We start from the raw sequence: 20,242 nt of genomic DNA on the forward strand, positions 1-20,242 counted from the left end.
TGCTGTGGACCTCTCTCTTTGTTTCTGAAATGAGGTCCTGCTGTTTCGCCCACAGGGGCCTCAAACTCCTGGGCTCGCGCAACCCTCCCACCCAGTCCTCAGGAGCAGTTGGGCTGCAGGGGCACACGCTCTCAGTGTCAGCAATGGCTTTGCTCTTGTCTTAGTGAAGCCTCTTGCCAGGTCATCCTTGGGATGTTTGGCCTTCACTTTGAGCCTCCTGGTGGAGGTGGGGACACAGCGGTATTATAGTTTGGATCTGGAATGTGCCCCAAAGGCTCATGTGTTGAAGGCTTGGTCCCCACTGTTGGAAACTAGGAAGTGGGCCCTAGTTAAAGAAGGTAGGACACTGGGCATGAACCCTTGAAGGGTGTACTGGGAACGAGGCCCCTTTCTCTTTCTCCTCTGGCCTCCATGTGGCTGGCAGCCTTGCTCCACCATTGCTCTTGTCCCGACGTTCAGCCTAGCTGCAGGCCCAGAGTAACAGGAACAGAAACCTTGAAATCATGAACCCAAAATAAACCTTTCCTCCTTTTAAGTTGTTTTTCTCAGGCATTTTGTCATGACTCCTACCTGCAGCCAGGGTCCCCATTCCCTTGACAGATGTCTCATCCAAACAGGAGGCAACAAAGGCCTGAGAAGAAAATCCCAGGTCTGGTGGTTGCTGTTTATCTATTTCCATGTGGCAAATCCCTGTAGCTGTGGGAGGGTTGGGAGCACAGGTTGTGGGACAAGTGGCGGCTGTCAGTCAGCAGTGAGAGCCCCCTCTGGGAATGATGAGAGGGGCTCAACTGGGAAATCCCATGTGCTGTCTAGAGGGAGACACCCTGCAGATGACAATGACGAAATCATCATCTTGCAGTACTGGGAATGGATCCCAGGGGTGCGATCCACTGAGGAGCTAAACCCCTAGCCTTTTTATTTTTTAATTTATTTTGAGACAGGGTCAGTCTCCCTAAGTTGTGGATGCTGGCCTGGAACTTGAGATTCTCCCCTCCTGAGTTGCTGGGGATTACAGGTATGTGTCACTGCAACCAGTTCAGCTTTGTCATTTATAGGAAGAAGTCACTCTCCTTTGTCCTCATCTGTACCAAAGCAGATGGTCCCCAGTGGGCTGGTGTATCCATTGTCATTGCACAACAACCCCCCCCCCAATTGCATTAATATGTTCTTTCCCAATTGATCTAAAGGATAATGCACTCCCTATCAGAATTGCAGCTGGCTTTTGGGGGGGATGGGATAAACAGAAATTGGTCTGATCCTAAAATTCACAGAAATTCAAGGACCCAGAACAGCCAAAACAATCTTGAAAAAGAACAAAGTTAGAAAAATCAGTGTTTCCTGGAAAGGTTACTACAAGCTACAGTATTAAAGACAGTGGGGAACTAGCATAATGATTGAAACACAGATCAATACCACCAGAGAATCAGAAGGTGAGAAATAAACCCTGACATGTACCTTATATGATGATTTTTTTATTAGTTACACATGACAATACAATAATCTTATATGAAGATTTTTAAAGAGGATCAATGGGGAAAAGAATCACCTTTAACAAATGGTGCTGGAACTACTAAATGTCTTTATTCTTCTTCATGTGGAAGAATGAAGTTGGATCCCTTCCTCACACCATATGAAAAATTTAACTCAAAGTGGGTAAAACACCTTAATGTCAGCCCTAAAACCCTAGGAAGAGAATCTAGGAGTAAATCTTCATGACTTTGGTGAGATATGACACCAAAGTACATGCAACAAGAAAAACAGATAATTTGGACACCATCAACAAGAAAAAGTTTTGAGTTTCGAGAGACCAATGGGAAGGTGAGAAGACAATCCACAGAATGGAGGAAAGTATTTTTTAAATCACACATCTTCCAAGGAACTTGTATCCAGGACATTTTACATATTCTGTATGGACTCTTACAACCTAATAAAAGACAGACAAACCAATTAAACAATGGACAAAGAATCCAAATGGAGATGGGACTGGGGATGTGTCTCAAGCGGTAGCGCGCTCGCCTGGCATGCGTGCAGCCCGGGTTCGATCCTCAGCACCGCATACAAACAAAGATGTTGTGTCTGCCAAAAACTGAAAACTAAGTATTAAAAATTAAAAAAAAAGAATCCAAATGGACCATTCTCCAGAGAAGATATGCAAATGGCCAATGAGCACATGAAAAACTGCCCAACATGACGATAATTAGGAAAAAGCAAATCACAACACTTCACACTCTCTAGGATGCCTAGAGTTAGAAAGAAAGAAAGTAACAAGGAAGAAGGAAGGAGAGAGTAACAGCTGTTGGTCAAGGTTGGAGAGAGTGGAACTTTCATACATTGCTGGTGGGAAGGTAAAAGGGAGCAGCCATTTGGAAAACAGTCTGGCAGTTGCTCAAAAAATTAAACATGGAGCCAGGCATGGTGGCACACGCCTGTAATCCCAGCAGTTCTGAGGCTGAGGCAGGAGGATCACAAGTTCGAAGCCAGCCTCAGCAACTTAGTGAGGCCCTGAGCAACTCAGCAAGCCCCTGTCTCTAAATAATAAATAAAAAGGGCTGTGGATGTGGCTCAGTGGCTAAGCACCTCTGGGTTCAATGCCTGGTACCAAAAAAAAAAAAAAGACAAAGAAACAAGTTGGGGGATGTGGCTCTAGTGGTAGAGAGCTTGGCCAGCGTGTACAAAGCCTGGGTTCCATCCCTTGCACTGCAAAATAAATAAGTAAAAAGGGAAAAGAAGCTGTGTTTGATCTGAAATGTAGCAACTACATATAATCAAAATAAGAAAAACTGGTCCATAGAGTATAAAACATTGAATGAAGCAGCAGAGGTTTTATATTGGAATTGGTTTCTTTTTTCTCTCTGTAGATGTAGATGGTCAGAATGCCTTTATTTTATTTGTACATGTGCTAAGGATCGAACCTAGTGCCTCCCACGTGCTCGGCCAGCGCTCTGCCCCTGAGCCCCAGCTCCAGCCTGGGTCTTAGGCCATTTTCTATTTCCGGGGTAGAGCACTTGAGACTCCGGGATTGGTAGAGGTCTTTGTTTTGTATTTTTGGAACCAAGGATGGAACCCTGGGGCGCTTTACCACTGAGCCACATTCCCAGTCCTTTTTATTTTTTTGTTTTGAGACAGGGTCTTGCTAAGATTTTAGGGCTTTGCTAAATTGCTAAAGCTGGCCTTGAAAATGCAATCCTCCCGCCTCATCCTCCCCTGTTGATGGGATTACAGCCGTGTGCCTTCTCACCGGGCAAGAGGTTTTCCTATTGGTCTGCAGTTCTAGAGATTGAGAAGCTCAAGAATATGGCCCTGGCATCTGCCCAGGTCCTGGTGAGGGCCTCCTGCTGCTTCAACTCACCAGGGAAAGTAAAAGGGAGCGCGGGGACCCACTCTCCAGTCCTGCCAAAGAGAGAATTCACTAATTCCCAAGAGCAATGACCCAGTCCTACAAGGCCAGCATTAGTGACCCAAATTCCTCCTGCAGGTCCCACCTTCTAGCACCATGACAATGCAATCCAATTGCAATATGAGTTTCCGAGGGGAAGTTCACATTGGATCATGGCAGGAGTCAATGAGAAGGGAAACCACTGATGCTGGAGGCTGCAGAGAGGGCTGACCTACTTGTTTGCTTTCAATTCTGGCCTACTTGTTGCTAATGATTGTGAGAGTTCACATCTCCAGTATTTGCATTCTGAATACATTCCAGAAGCAATTGGAAGGTATGAGGGTATGAGGGAGGCTCCATAATTGCTTATGAGCATGGACACTTCTGCTCCATAGAGTTTTAGTTTAATGAGGCTCTTTTCATCTTGACACCATGTCCCACCAGAATTCGAATTTGTCCACGGCAAACCCAAATTTCTATCTTCAACGTTGAACTAAATTTAATATGACATTCACAGAAGTGGCAATGCCTCATTTTGAAAAAATGAGCTTCAAAAGCTCTACAGTGACTCGGGAGGCTGAGGCAGAAGGGTGGAAAGTTCAAGGCAGGCTTTGGCAATTTATCGAGACCCTGTCTCAAAAACAAAGATAAAAAGGAGTGGGGGTTCAGTTTGGTGGTCAAGAACCTCTGGGTCCAATCCCAGTAGCAGAAAAAAAGAAGAACAAGGAAAAAAAAGAAAATGAACCTTCTGCATTGTAAAAGCGAAATCTCATTCTTCAGATGCAATCTTCAAAAATTAGCAATTACGTATCTGGGAGTGTCACTCAGTGGTAGAGCACCTGCCTAACATGCACCAGACCCTGGATTGATCCCCAGCAACACACACACACACACACACACACACACACACACAGCAATTATATCAAGACACTTATGCCTCTTCAACTGTTTTCTGCTTTTCTTTGCATGTATATGGGGGCAGGGGGTGTATTGAAGGTTGTACCTAGTAGTGCTTTACCACTAAGCCACATTACCCTTTTAATTTTTATTTTTTATTATTTTTTTTCAAGGCCTAGGACCGAACTCAGGGTCTTGCACATGCTAGGCAAGCACTCTGCCACTGAACTAAATTGCCAACCCCTTAATTTTTATTTTGAAACAGGGTCTTGCTAAGTTGCCCAGGCTAGCCTTGAACTTGTGATCCATCTGCCTCAATTTCCCAAGTATTTGGGATTGAAGGCATGTGCCACTGTGCCCAGCTGTCTTCTGCTTTTCATGTGGCCAGTGACATCATTATACTTCATGACAGAAGACAAATATTGACATTGTGATTAAGTCATGTATTTATTATCAACTTTCTCGAGAAATGGAAATCCAGGGCTTAATATTCAATTAACTAGGCATCTGGCCCTTTGAAAGTGACTTGGACTCTGTCTTTGGCTGATCCTGTTAGAATAGTTGTTCTTCTGTGCAGATACACACCCTGCCTTGAGAGAGGAAATGCAAAAAAACCTGAGAAATAAGTTTTGGTTTATGATGAGGTTGTTGTTGGTAGAATTCTCCCCAGAGATTGTCTTCATGTAAAGTTATGTTGCTATGAGTTAAAGAATATGAATAGCCAGGCGCGGTGGTGCACACCTGGAATCCCAGCAGCTCAGGAGGCTGAGGCAGGAGGATCAGGAGTTCAAAGCCAGCCTTAGCAAAAGTGAGGTGCTAAGCAATTCAGTGAGACTCTGTGTCTAAATAAAATATTAAAAAGGGCTGGGGATGTGGCTCAGTGGTTGAGTGCCTCTGAGTATAATCCCTGGTACCTGCCCCCCCACAATAATATGAATAAAGAATCCCCAAGCCCTGAAACTAAAATAATATGAGAGCATTTGAGTATTTTGTGTTGAGTACAAAGGCCCTGCCCTGACTAGACTGCATAATTGAGATGTATATTTATAGTTTTTTGAGCAAGGTGCAGATTCTCTGACATGCTGATTAGAAGCGCTCACAATCTCCAGAGTTGGTTGCATGCATTGGGTAGAGCACATTTAGGAGGAACTGCTGATGCCCGAAGCCTGCAAGTCAGGAAATTACCATAGAACCACAGGTAGCAGAGGGGAAAAATACTCTCTTCATTCAAGAAATAACACAATTCTATTTCTCCATTTTAATAGCATTTTCTGTAGATGAAAAAAGATGGAATCGGTTGGCAAGTCACTCTGGACTACCGAAGCTTAAGTCAAAGGGGCCAATTTTGCTCCATCAGCATTGAACATTCGTGACAGAATTATTGCAGTTACTGGCAGTTGGCATGTGAACTTGGACTTGCTAATGAATGGGCTTTTCAATATTTAATCAGGCAAAAGGTGGGGGGAAAAAAACCTCCAAATGCTTTCACCTGTCGAGATATGCAAAACACATTCTCTTCCTTTAACAGAGTTTTCAATATGCTTCTGGATTATTTTATTAACAGGTTAGACAAACACTAGTACAAAAATATCTGTCACGACAGATGTCCAAACACTTTATTATTAAAATGGAACTAGGGCTCAGTTGGTAGAGTGCTTACCGCGCATGCAAAAAAAAAAAAAAATAGAACTAAAGGTGGGTGCCATGGCGTCCACCTGTAATAACAGCAAATCAAGAAGCTGAGGCAGGGGGATCACAACTTTGAAACCAGCCTGGGAAACTTAGCAAGACCCTCCATCCCTGCCAAATGAAAAGAAAGTGGGGGCTGGGGATGTGGCTCAAGTGGTAGCGCGCTCGCCTGGCATGCGTGCGGCCCGGGTTCGATCCTCTGCACCACATACAAAGATGTTGTGTCTGCCGAAAACTAAAAATAAATAAATATTAAAATTCTCTCTGTCTCTCTCTTTCTCTCTCTTAAAAAAAAAAAGAAAAAGAAAGTAACTGAGTAGCACACATTCTGATAATGGCTCCCCTGGAAGAAAAGTTCTCACTGCACACATCCAAGACTATGTGGAACATAAATGGGGGGTCGATCGAGGGAGGCGCACATCTGTAATCCCAGCAGTTTGGGAGGCTGAGGCAGGAGGCTCACAAATTCAAAGCCAGACTCAACAATTTAACGAGACCTAAGCAACTCAACAAGACCCTGTCTCTAAAGGACTGGGGATGCGGCTCAGTGGTTAAATGCCCCTGGGTTTAATCCCTAGTACTCCCCCAAATCCAAGCAATATTTCTCAAGTAATCTTTCTTTTCTTTTTTCTTTATTTCTGACTTTCCTTCCATCCTTCCTCCCTTCCTTCCTTCCTTCCAAAAACTTACAGGTTGGGACTGGGGTGGTGGCTCAGTGGTAGAGCGCTTGCCTGGCACATGTGAGGTACTGGCTTCGATCCTCAGCACCACATAAAAATAAATAAAGATTAAAAAAAAAACTTACAGGTGTTCGTAATAAACACATAACTAGCTAGAGACTGGCGTTTCATTACTGTGGTCATTTGCTCTCTCCTGAGCTTTGAACTTAAACCTTCTGTAGCTTAACAGTGCCTTTTCCTTGAGCTCATTTATTTCTAGATCCCAGGAGAGGAATTGTGTAATATAAGAGGAGGTCCTACCTCTCTGATTTAGCATTCATTAATGGTATTTTTTCAATCAAACCCACATAAACTGGGTTGTGTCCAAAAATGGGACCCGACAGGAGAGGATACCATCGAGGACCCAGCATGTGGCTTCCAAGGCCATGTTCATGATAAGTAGCTGCCCACACTTGAGGGACAGAGACTGTCTCTACCACCGCTTCCCTCAAATCACTGGATTTGCCATGTCTCTGAGATTTGCTCCCTGATAGGAAAGCCCACGTCAGCAGCCAGAACACCGCAGCCGTCAGCCACCGTCAACTGGTTGGTATTAATTTTACCTCTTCTCTCGGGGGTGTAACTGCACCTCCTTGTGGTTTTAACTTGCATTTGGAGATAGTTTGAATCTTTAGCAATCCAGTTTTGTGGTTTGGATGTGAGGTGTCCCCCAAAACCTCCTGTGTGAGAGAATGCAAGACAGTTCAGAGGAGAAATGACTGGCTTGGGGGGGTCTAAACCCAATCAGTGAATTAATCCCCTGAGAGGGAGGGATTAACTAGTGGTAACTGAAGTGGTGGGGTGTGGCTGGGGGGAGGTGGGAATTAGGGTGTGGCTTTGGTGTATATATTTGTATCTGGAGAGTGGGATCTTCCCCTGCTTCCTGATCCTGATGTGAGCTGCTTCCCTCTGCCACGCCCTCTGCCATGATGTCCAGCCTCACCTTCAGCCCAAGGAATGGGGTCTGCTGTCTATGGATCGAGACCTCTGAAACTGTGAGCCTGCAAATAAACCTTTCCTTCTTTAAAGTTGCTCTGGTTGGGTCCTTTAGTCGCAGCAGTGAAAAAGCTGACTAAAATAGGTATATTGAGATATAATTTACATAAAATAAAAATCACCAGTTTTAAATGTTGGTCCCTTATACTTTTTTTTTTTTTTTTTTTGGTACCAGAGATGGAACTCAGGGGCACTCAGCCACATCCCCAGCCCCATTTTGTATTGTATTTAGAGACAGGGTCTCACTGAGTTGCTTAGTACCTCACTGTTGCTGAGGCTGGCTTTGAACCCAGGGTCCTCCTGTCTCAGCCTCCGGAGCTGCTGGGATTCCAGGTGTGCACCACCACACCCTGCTCCTTATTCTTCTTTGTAGTCAATTATCTCCCCCAAATTTGACTCTTGGCAACGACTGCTGAACCCAGGGCCTTTTGTATGCTAATAAATGTGACTTTTCTAGAATTTTACAAAAATGGAATCATGTAACATAGGTTTTTGTGTCTGTTTTTCGTAGCAAATATTTCTGAGATGCATCAGTGACAATGTGTGTATCAGTGGCTCACTCCATTTTATTGCTGACTTTATCGTATTCCATTATAAGACTAGACCACAGTTTATCCATTCGAAAGGTGATTTTGGTTGGAACATTGTGAATGAACTGGTATGAACGTTTGTATATAAATCTTTTTTTGAATATGCTTTTATTGCTCTTTACTACATATCTAGGAGTATGGCTGCTATCACATTCAAGGTATATTTTTAACTTTTTTTTTAATGCAAATTCTCACCATGTTGCTCAGGCTGGCTTTTAACTCCTTAGTTCCAGATCCTGCCACCCCCGCCTCCTCAATAGCTGGGATTACAGGTGCATGCCATCAAGGCTGGCTGTTTAATTTTATTCATTTTTGGTACTGGTGATTGAACCCAGGGGCACTTAACCATTGAGTCACATCCCCAGCCCTCTTTTGTATTTTATTTAGAGACAGGGTCTCACTGAGTTGCTTAGGGCCTCTCTAAGTTGCTGAGGCTGGCTTTGAACTTGTGATCCTCCTGCCTCAGCCTCCCAAGCCTCTGGGATTACAGGTGTGCATGACCACACCAGCTTTCCTTTACTTATTTCTTACACAGATGGACAGCCAAATCCCGCCAGCTGGGACCCATGCAGTTTCCCTGCATTGGCTTCCTGTAACGTCGGAATCTAAGGAATGACAGGTGAATTTCTTGGGTTTTTCTTTTTGCCACTCATAGATCTCAGATTTAAAGCTGAAGAAGCCAGCAACCTGGAAATGCCAACAGGTGCCATTAAAGTCTCGTTCTCATCAAATCAAGAGAAAAGGGGTAGGGCAGCAAGATGGAAAAGCTGGAGGAAATGACTGCTTTACTCCAGTCAAACACCAGAGAACAGAAACTGGGACCTTATCACCACCCAGGTCTGCAAATTTTGGATGGGGAGCCCAGACCCCCACCCTTCCAGGCTGTCAGGAAACACCCCAACCTCTCAGGGTGGTTAGAGAAGCTGGGCAGGAGCTTGCACGTTCTTCCCTCCCAGACAGCACAGGCCTCCCAGCCCCACCCAGCAGTGTCTGTCCATGGAGACCCCTCCAGGAGCCTGGACCCCCCACCCCCAGTTGGCAATAATGAAGACTCCCCTCCCACCCCCAACCAGAGCAGTGTCAGAGGAGGCCTAGTGCAGTGTCAGGACATTCACTTCTATGCTAAAGAGGCTCCTCACCTCCCAGTGGGGTCAGTAGAGGCCACATGGGGAGCAATAAGGAGATCTGCCACTCCTGATCACTGGAGGCCTGGTGGGGAGACTGCATCTCTACCCTCCCCTGGCAATAAGAAAGCCCTTAGAAGTACCAGAAGAAACCCACTAAAACAGAAGGTTTAAATAAAATCAAGAGTCTCATAGCAAGCTGGGCACAGTGACCCGTGCCTATATTTCCAACTACTCAGGAGGCCAAGGAAGGAGGATTGAGTTTGAGGCTGGCCTCTGCAACTAGTGAGACCCTGTCTCAGAATAAAACAAAAAGGGCTGGGGATGTTGCTCAGTGGTAGAGCACCCTGGATTCAATCCCCAATACCACACACACACACACCAAGCTCTTAATAGCCCAAAATTTTAGGTTTCAATGAAAAAAACAAAACAAAAAACTGGTCATATAAAGAATCAAGAATATCTTGCCGTGCGTGGTGGTCGGTGCTTGTAATCCCAGGGGCTTGGGAGGCTGATGTAGGAGAATCTCAAGTTTGAGGGCAACCTGAGTAATTTAGGGAGATCCTGTAGCAAAAAAAAAAAAAAAAAAAAAGGGCTGCGGATGTGGTTCAGTGGTAGACCGGGTCACGCGCTGGCAGCCACAGCCATGCCCCAGGTTGCGCAACGGGATTGAAGCCGGTCCCAGCCCCACCACAACCGTGGTGCCAGTGGCAGCCACACACTCCCGCCCCTCGCCCGCCGGCCCCGCCCCTAGTGGGCGGGACCCTGCCAGCTTCTTAAAGCAGCGTCCAGGTGTGGGTGCGTGGGGATGCTGGTGTAGCCCTGGCTCCACGACCTTCAGTCTGACTTTCCTTCCGCTACCGCCGTCATGTCCCGACCGCTGTCGCAGGCCCGGCCCGCCACGGTGCTAGGCGCCATGGAGATGGGGCGCCGCATGGACGTGCCCACCAGCGCTGAGACTGTGCGCGTCTTCCTGGAGCGCGGGCACACGGAGATAGACACTGCCTTCGTGTACGGTGACGGCCAGTCCGAGAGCATCCTAGGCGGCTTGGGGCTCGGGCTGGGCGGCAGCGACTGCAGAGGTAACAGTCACCCCTGACCTCGCCCTGCACTGCGCAGAGCTCTCCCTTCCCAGCTAGCTTCGTCCTCTAGGCACCGACCTCCCGAGCCTGTCCCACAACTCTGAGAACCCCAGGCTCCTCAGGCACTTCTAGCCTCTAACAACTAGCGTTTCCCTTACTCCTTTCTTCCTGTTTCCCTTCTGGGAAGGTGGCCCAGGACCCTTCCCACAGCGTTGCCCCAGCCTTGGTCTAGCCTGGATCCACTGGACCAGTTCTTTCCGGCTGGAGAACATTGAAATCTGGTACTATGCAGCCCCACCCATCTCGTCCCTCTCAAGGCCAGCCTCAGCAATTTAGCAAGAACCTGTCTCAAAAATTAAGAAGGACTTATAACTCAGTGGTAATCAACCCTGGGTACAATCCTTAGTACCAGGAAAAAACCTGTCCTTATCCCTGGCATTCTGGAACGCTGCCCAGATCTGACTTTGGACCTGGCAGAGGACTTCCTTATTTGCTCAGGTCAGCCTTTCTCTGGGCCCTAGAGGTAGCTCCTAGTAGCTGGCTGCAGGTGGCTATTGGGTTGCCAGTGCCTCCTGCTTCAGCAGGTGGCAGCCCTGGGAGTCCCTAAGAGGGTGGTGCAACTAATCCCTTGAAAAAGAAGAGAGAGGGGCTGGGGATGTGGCTCAAGCGGTAGTGTGCTCGCCTGGCATGCGTGCGGCCCGGGTTCGATCCTCAGCACCACATACAAAGATGTTGTGTCCGCTGAAAACTAAAAAATAAATAAATAAATATTTAAAAAAAAAAAAAAGAAAAGAAAAAGAAGAGAGAAATGGACACTGGCTCACTCTAGGAGGCTCAGGTCTTAAAGGTGGCTGGGCAACCCTGAAGGGGCACCTCCCAGGAAGGAGCCCTGGAAGAAATCTCCCACAGGGGAATGTTGACCTTAGAGAAAGGAAAGAGTTTTGCCAGGGAGGGAGTAAGAGGGGAAAGAGCTTCCAGGCAGTGGGCATGGGTGTGCAAAGGTAATGAGATCTGGTGGTGCTGAGGGGGCTGGAGGAACCTATGAAGTGTCAGGGGAAGAGGTGTGTATGGGGCAGCTCTGATGCCATTTCAAGTGCTTGCGAACAGTGAGGCTTAGACAAGTTGGCTGTTGCTTTCTTTTTCTTGGTGTTTGTTTTGAGATGAGGTCTTCCTACTTCACCAAAACGGATCTCAAACTCCTGGGCTCCCATGATCCTCCTTTAGTTTTTGAAGTGCTGGGACTATCAGTGTGTGCCACCCAACCAGGTGATTTGCTTTCTTCTTTTATTTCCCCTCCACATTTTTTTACATTGGTGCATTATCGCTGTACCTAATGATGGAATGTGTTGTTCCTTATTTGATAATGCACGCAATGTCACAATGTGAAATCTCATGGTTGCTTTCTTCTTAATATCGCCCTTAGCTTCCTTCCACTCTGGCTCTTTCCTCTGTCCCCCTCCAATGGAGCCTTGCTCTTTGCTTCACAGTGTTAGACCAAGATGCAAGAAAAGACCACTGACTCCAATTAAAATGAAATTAAAGCAAGCTTATTATTTCGACCAGCCGGGCTGCCTCTCCCACCCAAAACCCAGGAACAAGACAGCCCCGAAGCTTTCCTGCAGCCCAGCTTTATAGCCCAGAAAGTTACACAAAGGGGGGTTACAGATAACAGAACTCTGACAAGGATAACACAAAGGCTAGTTTACATTTTTGCTGGCCCCGACATCAGAATTTATGAAGGTCATTAGAGCCTCAGAGAGGGTCGTTATCTGGCCAGGGAAGGCCAAGATTTGTGAGGCGTCACTAAAGTTTCAGAGAGAGCTGCTATCTGGTCAGAGAGACAGGCATGGGTGAATTCAAGGCACGGGCAAGCATTCCAAACTAATTCAGAATTTGCAGTAATTTATAGTAAAGCCGAAATTAGCTTTGCATGGCTTTGTGGCGAGATGGATCCAATTTTAAGAGAAAATCAGGCGAGGTCTATCACACAGCATGATAGATCTGGAACAAAAGGAGATATGAGTATTTCAATGCCGCCCTCTTTCTAGAACCCCTGGCTGTCTCTCAGTGAGAACTCTGATCTTTTATTTCTGATTTTTTTTTCCTTTTTCTTTCCCAATACCTACTTCCCAGGGTTTGCTAGGCCAAAGTCCCAGATCTCAGATCTAAAGTTAAGTTGACATGAAGGAGGGAAAATGTGGTGGGATGCTAAAGTTCCAAATGCATACTTCTTCGAACTTGTTCTCTCCTGGGTCTCAAGGGCACTGGGGACTGCCCTCTGACCTGCCCAAGTGACTTTCCAAACACGGAAAGCAAGAAGAGGACTCTCCTCTCACCCATCTGTCCAACTAACTCGGCTTCTCACAGGGGCAGGGAGAAAAGCGTGAACTCACCTGGAGGCCCCTTGCTGGCCTGTGTTCTCGGGAGCAGTCTCCAGCTGATACTTGCCCTTTCTCTCTTGGGAGCCCCGAGTTCCAGTTGTGCCCTCCCACTCTTCTCCCTGTCCCCACACCTGTGTTTCATCCATACTGCATTCAGGGTCATCTTTCAAAACTATGACTTTGACCATGGAGTTCCCCACTCAAAGGTGTCAGTCCCCTAAAGTCCCTGGATGCAGTTAGGGCTGGTTGGTGTCTGGTCTGTGGCCCCTTCTATTGCCCCATGTATGCAACCGGAGACTGGTGCCCTGAGCTGTAACTAGCAAGCATGGCTCCCACACAGGACGTCCTTGCCCTGGACTCTTGCCTGTGTCTCCATGCTCTGGAGTGACCCTCCCACTTTTCCTCAACTGGTGGCCTCTGACTTACCCTTGGAGATTCAAATTATGGTTCTGGAGAAAGCCTTCCTGGGTGCCTAGGTAGCTGCACGCCTCTGCTCCAGGCTTCTCTAGTACCTTGTGAATATTCCTGTCTTCCTTTCTCCTGAGTGGCCCCTTAGACTCAGTCCTTGAGGGCAGGGAGCCCCTTCCTTTGCAACCCCTGTGCCTTATATATGATCACCATAGTGAGGCCATCAGCAGCTCAGACTTTGGCTAAGTCTGATCAATCGTCAGGATTTCCCTATAAGATATCATCTTTTGCTGGATGCGCGGCACACGCCTGTAACACCGGAGGCTCGGGAAGCTGAGGCAGGAGGATCCCGAGTTCAAAGCCAGCCTCAGCAACAGTGAGGTGCTAAGCAACTCAGTGAGAGCCTGTCTCTAAATAAAATACAAAATAGGGCTGGGGAAGTGGCTCAGGGACCAAGTGCCCCTGAGATCAATCCTCCATTCCGGAGGAAAAAACAAACATCTTTTTCACTCCCATTTTACAGTTGAGAGGATTGAGACTCAGAGAGATTAAGAAACTTAGTCAAGGCCACAAAGATAATGGCAGAGCTGGGATATGAACCCAGATCTGTCTCTTAATCGTTATCCTGATGTTTGGTAAACTGGCTTGAGCTTCCATTTCTCTCCTCAAATAGTGAAAATTGCCACTAAGGCCATTCCATTGGGTGGGATGACACTGAAGCCTGACAGTCTAAGGACCCAGCTGGAGACATCACTGAAGCGGCTGCAGTGTCCCCGAGTGGACCTCTTCTACCTGCACATGCCGGACCATGATACCCCCGTGGAGGAGACGCTGCGTGCCTGCCACCAGCTGCACCAGGAGGTGAGGGTGGCCCCAAACTCTGGGCGGTCACCTCTGCTCTGCTCCTCATCTTGGCACTACCAGGAGAATGGAGGCACCTGGGCACCCAGAGCAGAGAGGGGGACACACCCGCCACCCCAGTGCCCCCTTCCTGGTCTCCTGGTTCTGACTGTGTTCTCGCCCCCACAGGGCAAGTTCCTGGAGCTTGGCCTGTCCAACTATGCCGCCTGGGAGGTGGCTGAGATCTGTACCCTGTGCAAGAGCAACGGCTGGATCCTGCCGACCGTGTACCAGGTGAGGCTCCCTGGTGTGCCAGGGCTGCAGAGGCCCCGGGCTCCAGGGCTCTGCTGCTCCCAGGTTTCCCTGCCCCTCTGACTGGCCCCTGTGCCCTCTACCTATCAGCCACACCCCTGCTCAGAGCCTGTGGGAGGCTCCCAGGTGCCCTCAGGCCGAGCTCCCCAGCCTGCCCTGGGCACGAGCTTGCTTCGTGCTTCAGTGCGCACCTTGATCCCTTCCTTCCATGCCCCGCTCCCTGGGAGAGGTGCTCAGGTCTCAGTTAAGTGGCTCTTCCTCTGGGAGCCCCTCCTCACAGTCCCAGGAGCCTGACATCTCAGGCTTTGTCCTCCTCCCCCTCAGACAGTAAGTGTTTGTGCACCACTTGGTGCCCAGTGCTTGTGACGGAACTTACGGAGTAGTAAGAGGACGTCATCAGAGTTAATTTTCCACGGGAATAAGCCCTCTCCACTGCTGTTTGTCAGCACAGGTCCTGATTGGCAGGGTCTTAGGACCATTAAGGTCTGAGCTGAGGGTTTTGTGGGTTATATCTGATGTCCCTTCCCTTGACACACCCATACTCTCCAACTGCCCCTTCTCCCTGCAGGGCATGTACAACGCCACCACCCGGCAGGTGGAAACGGAGCTCTTCCCCTGCCTCAGGCAATTTGGACTGAGATTCTATGCCTTCAACCCTTTGGCTGGTATGGGCTGGTATGGGACAGGCCCTCTGGGCGGTGGTGGGCATTCCTGCCCTGTCTGTGCCTATTCCTGCCCAGGTAGATGCCCAGCCCAGGCCCTGGGAAGTAGAGGGGGCTTTGACAGACGCTGGGCTGCACCCCTCGTCCCTCTTGGGTCCCTCCTGCTCTTCAGTCCATATCTGTGAGGGGTGTCAGCCCTGGGAGTGGCCTGGGCTGGAGTGTGATGCATGCTTCTGCAGGGGGCCTGCTGACCGGCAAGTACAAGTACGAGGACAAGGACGGGAAACAGCCGCTGGGCCGCTTCTTCGGGAATATCTGGGCTGAGATCTACAGGAATCGGTGAGCTGGGTGGACGGTCAGGATGGGATGTGGGTGGGTTCCCTTAGTTTGAGACAGTGATCCCTGAGACTGCTTTCCCGGGGCAGCCTCTTCCCCTGCTGCTCAGAACTAGGTCTCTGGGTTCCCAGGGGCTTTACGGTGCCCCTTCTCCCCCTTTGCTGTCCTCATGGCCTCTGGGAAGGGACCTGGGGCTGGGATGTGCATCCCTGCTTTCTTCCAGTCTGCACTGTTGTCTCTTCCCTGGGAAGAGCTCCTCCAGGGTCCACAGCAGGGGACAACTGTGGATGGACTTGGGGGAAATTGGGACTCGGTGCTGGCCCTGTCCCCTGGGGCACGCTGAGTCTTGTAAACTCTTGGCAGTGACACTGTCATCAGTGCCTCAAGTCAGTTGGTTGGACAGCTGTTGGGGCCAGCCACTTTTTCCCTTCCTTTTCTTTAAAAAAAAAAATATTTTATTTCATTCATTTATTCATTTGCACGAAAGATTGAACCCACAGTACTTAACCATTGAGCTATGCCTCCAACCCCTTTTATATATTTGGCTTTTATATATATAGTGGTGCTGGGGATTGAACCCAGGGCCTTGTGCATGCGAGACAAGGACTCTACCAACTGAGCTATATCTATACCCAGTCCCCATTTTATTTTTTAAAAAATATTAATTTTTTAAATTGTAGTTGGACACAATATCTTTATTGATTTTTATGTGGGGCTGAGGATGAACCTATGGCCTCACTCGTGCTAGGTTGTGCCTATCTAGGTTGTGCCTGTCTAGGTTGTGCCTGTCTAGGTTGTGCTTATCTATCGCTGAGCCACAACACTAGGCACCGCTTCCCACACTTTTACTTTTTGAGACAGGGTGTCACTAAGTTACTGAGAGTCTTTATTTATTTATTTTTGGTACCAGGGATTGAACTCGGGGGCACTCGACCACTGAGCCACATCCCCAGCCCTTTTTCATTTTTGAGATAGGGTCTTAGAGTTGCTTAGCGCCTTACCGTTGCTGAGGCTGACTTTGAACTCATGATTCTCCTGTCTCAGCCTCCCGAACTGCTGGGATTATAGGTGTGCACCACGCCTGGCTGCTGGGAGTCTCTTTAAATTGCTAAGGCTGGTCTCAATCCTTCTGACTCACTGAAATTATAGGCATGTGCCACTGGTACCATCTAGGAGTTCTGGGTTCTTTGTCTCTGTTCAGAAAAGAATTGAAGAACAGGACACACAGAAAGGAAGCAAAGAAATAGGTTTATTGGTTTTTTTTTTTGTTGTTGTTTTAATCTTTATTTTATTTATTTTTTATGTGGTGCCAGGGATTGAACCCAGTGCCTCTCGTGTGCTAGGCAAGTGCTCTACCACTAAGCCCCAACCCCAGCCCTGAAATAGGTTTATTGTAAAAGTGACAGAGATAGACTTCTCCAGAGAGAAGGGGCCCCAGAGCTGGGAGTCTGGTGGGGGAGTTTTGACCTGTGCTTTTTATGGTCTCTGGAATTTCCTCCTTTCCTTATCTCTTTCCCCATCTACATGCTCCTCGCTCTCATTGATCAGTGCCCCCTCTGTCCACGCAAGAAGTTGACCTCATCAGAAGACCCTCTTCTTGCCCCTTTATTCTGGTCCTGCCTGCGACCTCCTCACTTATCATCTTGCCCCGACTTCCTGTGCCCTTCTTTTTTATTTTTAATTTTTTAGTTGTCAATGGATCTATTATTTTATTTATTTATGAGAATCAAAGCCAGTACCTCACCCATGCTAGGCAGCGCTCTACCACTGAGCCACACCCCCAGCCTCCTATGCCCTTCTTCATCTCCCTCACCACCTGCAAATAGATCATACTGTACACAGAAATTAACCTTGGAGGCTTGACTTCTGCAAATTGAGAAATAGTTCTCCAGCAGTCCAAGGGGACGTGTCAATTTAATGAATTAAAGAATGGCAACAAAGTGTATACCTCAGATCACAAAGTTAATTCTAGATATTTGCTTTTCTTTTTCCCCCAAGGGAGGGGAAGGTAGAGCAAGTCAAGCAGTGTGCAGGGGACCCCAGTGCTAGTTTCGTGAAATGGCCAGGGACGAAGAGGCAGAGCATCTGATATTTGTGCTCACTTTGGGTACTTTGCTGATTTAAAGGCTTATCTGCACACCCCCACCCCCCCGGGTTTCAGGTCCTTCCTGATGTGTTTAGGAACCATGGCCCTGGTCTGTGCTTCTCAAGTTCCTTTTTGCTTGCTTGTGCCAGGGAGCAGGCCTCAGCTCTGGAGAATCAGGGCCTGATGGTCTTCTCTGGTGCACCCTCTCCTGTCCACAAGGCATGATCAGTTTGTCACCTCTTGTAGTCACTATATGGGACAGGCAGGGAGTGTTTCCTTCACTGAGCAGATAATTGAGGGCAGGGAAGGGAGGTGGCTTAGCCAAGGCCACAGAAGCTGGACCTGGGCCCAGAACTTGTCATGGGTCCTTCCTGTGACCCAGGGCACACAGATGTGGTGCTATAGGTACGTGAGCATCCTGATTTGGGAGCTGCATTGTTACCGCCTGCTGGGCATGTTAAATGCCAGGATTCTTGCCCAGTGCATCCCCGGACTCAAAACAGGGCACCTGGAAATCTGCAAGCATTCTGAAGTTCAAAATTTAACACTTCTACTTGAGGATGCTGGTCTCAGTGTGTCTAGGACTGGGCCACCCTGGAATGACCCCAAGGTACTGACCCTTGTTCCATCCTCCCCACCTGCTCAGCTTCTGGAAGGAGGACCACTTCAAGGCCATTGCCCTGATGGAGAAGGCCCTGCAGGCCACCTATGGCACCAGCGCCCCCAGCATGACCTCGGCCGCCCTGAGGTGGATGTACCACCACTCGAAGTTGCAGGTAACCAGCTGTCCCTGGGGCACAGCTTCTGCTTTTATATTAGGGGTGGGGGTGAGATAGGGAAGAGGGGAGGGGGCTATACAATTATTCAGCTATTTCTGTGATTACTCTTTTTCTTCCTCTGAAATGGCTCAGTTCTTTTGGGTGGCCTTTCTGTTGTTCTAGAGCAGTTACTGAAGTGCCAGCTTACCATATTGGCTCAGAGATGCTATTTCATTTGCCTCAGTTCCCACAGCTTCATGTGGTAGGGAGTAAGTAAGGATTTGACTCTGAAATCTGCATTTATGTTTTTAGTTTTGTGGTTTTTTTCTTGGTCCTGGGGATTGAACCCAGGGTTCTCTACTACTGAGCTATATCCTGAGCCCCCCCCCCCCCCTTTTTTTTAACTTTTTGAGACAGGTCTTGTTAAGTTGCTGAGGCTGGGGCTCTCCCTGACTTGGCCTCCCCAGTGGTGGGATTACAGGCTACCATACCCAGTTCCATTGTTTTAACCATTAGCAATTATTGCCTCTCTGCCTGCCCATCCTGGACAGACCCCAGCTCTACACCTGTGGCTGGGGATCTCCCTCTCCCCCTGCTGCCCCAGTCTTCCTGACTGGTTTCTCCAGGGTGGGCATTCTAGGGAAATGGCTCCCCTTTAGCGAGCATCTGTTAAGCCCCAGACCTGGGGCTGGGGATATGGCGCAAGTGGTAGCGCGCTCGCCTATCATGCGTGAGGCACTGGGTTCTATTCTCAGCACCACGTGAAAATAAAGATATTCTGTCCACCTAAAACTAAAAAATAAATATTAAAAAAAAAGAACCAGACCTGGAGCAAAGTACTTTGTGAAATATGTAATTGCTACAGCCACCCTCCAAAGTAAAGGCAGTTGGAAATGGAAAGTGACCAGCCCTACCCCGCTGCTGAGGCTCTCTACTGATGAGACATGGAGGGGTGGCTCTATGAGCCACATGGCTGTGACTATTTGGGGGCAACAGAAATTCTTGCCAGAATAATAAAAGACTTAAATAATGGATCCAAGATCTTGGCAGGGGCAGGGCAGGGAGGGACATATGATTGGAGCCACTGGACAGAGAAGCATGCTGAAGTCTGGCCTTCTCCCCTTATAGGGCGCCCATGGGGACGCCGTCATCCTGGGCATGACCAGCCTGGAGCAGCTGGAGCAGAACTTGGCTGCAGCTGAAGAAGGGCCCCTGGAGCCAGCTGTTGTAGATGCCTTTGATCAAGCCTGGCACCTGGTTGCTCACGAGTGTCCCAAATACTTCCGCTAGGCCTGAACCCGACTTCGGGTGCAGAGCACTGCCTGTCCTCTTTTTGCTACCCTGGCCAGTTTTAGCCTTCAGTTGATTTGGCCCTTCTCTCCCTCCTCACCACAGTTCGCAGATCATTTTTCTTCTGTTTTCTTACAATACTCCCAGATGCCTTCACAATGCGGGGCCACCTGAGCTCGGCCCCAGCATCTCCTGTTGAATAAAGTTGGCACTTGGCCTGGCTGAAGCCCAGGCCTGAGGTGAACCTGGTGAATATTTCCTCTGCTGCCAAAGGCTGCTTTCTGCTGTTCTGGGGGAGGAGGAGTATGGGTTGAAGTCTTCAAGCAGCAGAGTCTCCCAGCCCCCACCTCTTGAATCTAGCTTGCCCTTTCAACAGCGGGTCTGTGAGTGGCCTCACTCTTATGTGCCTGATGGGTAGAGGGCCATGCATGACGCTGATAGGAAAAGCAGTGGCCTTCCTCCCCCTCGTGCCCTATCAACAGGGAGGTTTTCACCCAGCAAAGGAACAGACCATTCAGCAGCAGTGGACACCAGTGGGGTGCTCTATCCAACCTGATCCCCAAACTACCTTCTTGGAGACAGTATCAGATCCCACAGTCTCACAGATTAGGGGTGCAGTCGCCAAGACTGCCCCCCAACGCTTCAGATGACATTGCAAATTCCATGTTGCTTTACCTGTGCTTCTGACCCACTGGC

At 48.5% G+C, this 20,242-nt stretch overlaps 1 protein-coding gene across 1 annotated transcript; it reads left to right on the top strand.

The window, feature by feature from the left end:
* The first annotated feature begins 10,169 nt into the window (after positions 1–10,169).
* Positions 10,170–19,790, top strand: Akr7a3 (aldo-keto reductase family 7 member A3). Its single transcript, XM_046469098.1, has 7 exons — positions 10,170–10,473; positions 13,936–14,123; positions 14,292–14,396; positions 14,983–15,079; positions 15,316–15,415; positions 18,145–18,274; positions 19,385–19,790. Exons 1-7 carry the CDS (start codon positions 10,260–10,262, stop codon positions 19,544–19,546), a joined length of 996 nt encoding a protein of 331 aa, XP_046325054.1. The 5' UTR covers positions 10,170–10,259; the 3' UTR covers positions 19,547–19,790.
* The last annotated feature ends 452 nt before the right edge of the window (positions 19,791–20,242 follow it).

This window comes from Marmota monax, unplaced genomic scaffold, assembly GCF_021218885.2.
Source record: "Marmota monax isolate L192 unplaced genomic scaffold, Marmota_monax_Labrador192_F-V1.1 WCK01_AAM20220418_F8-fsc00008, whole genome shotgun sequence".
NCBI lineage: Eukaryota > Metazoa > Chordata > Mammalia > Rodentia > Sciuridae > Marmota > Marmota monax.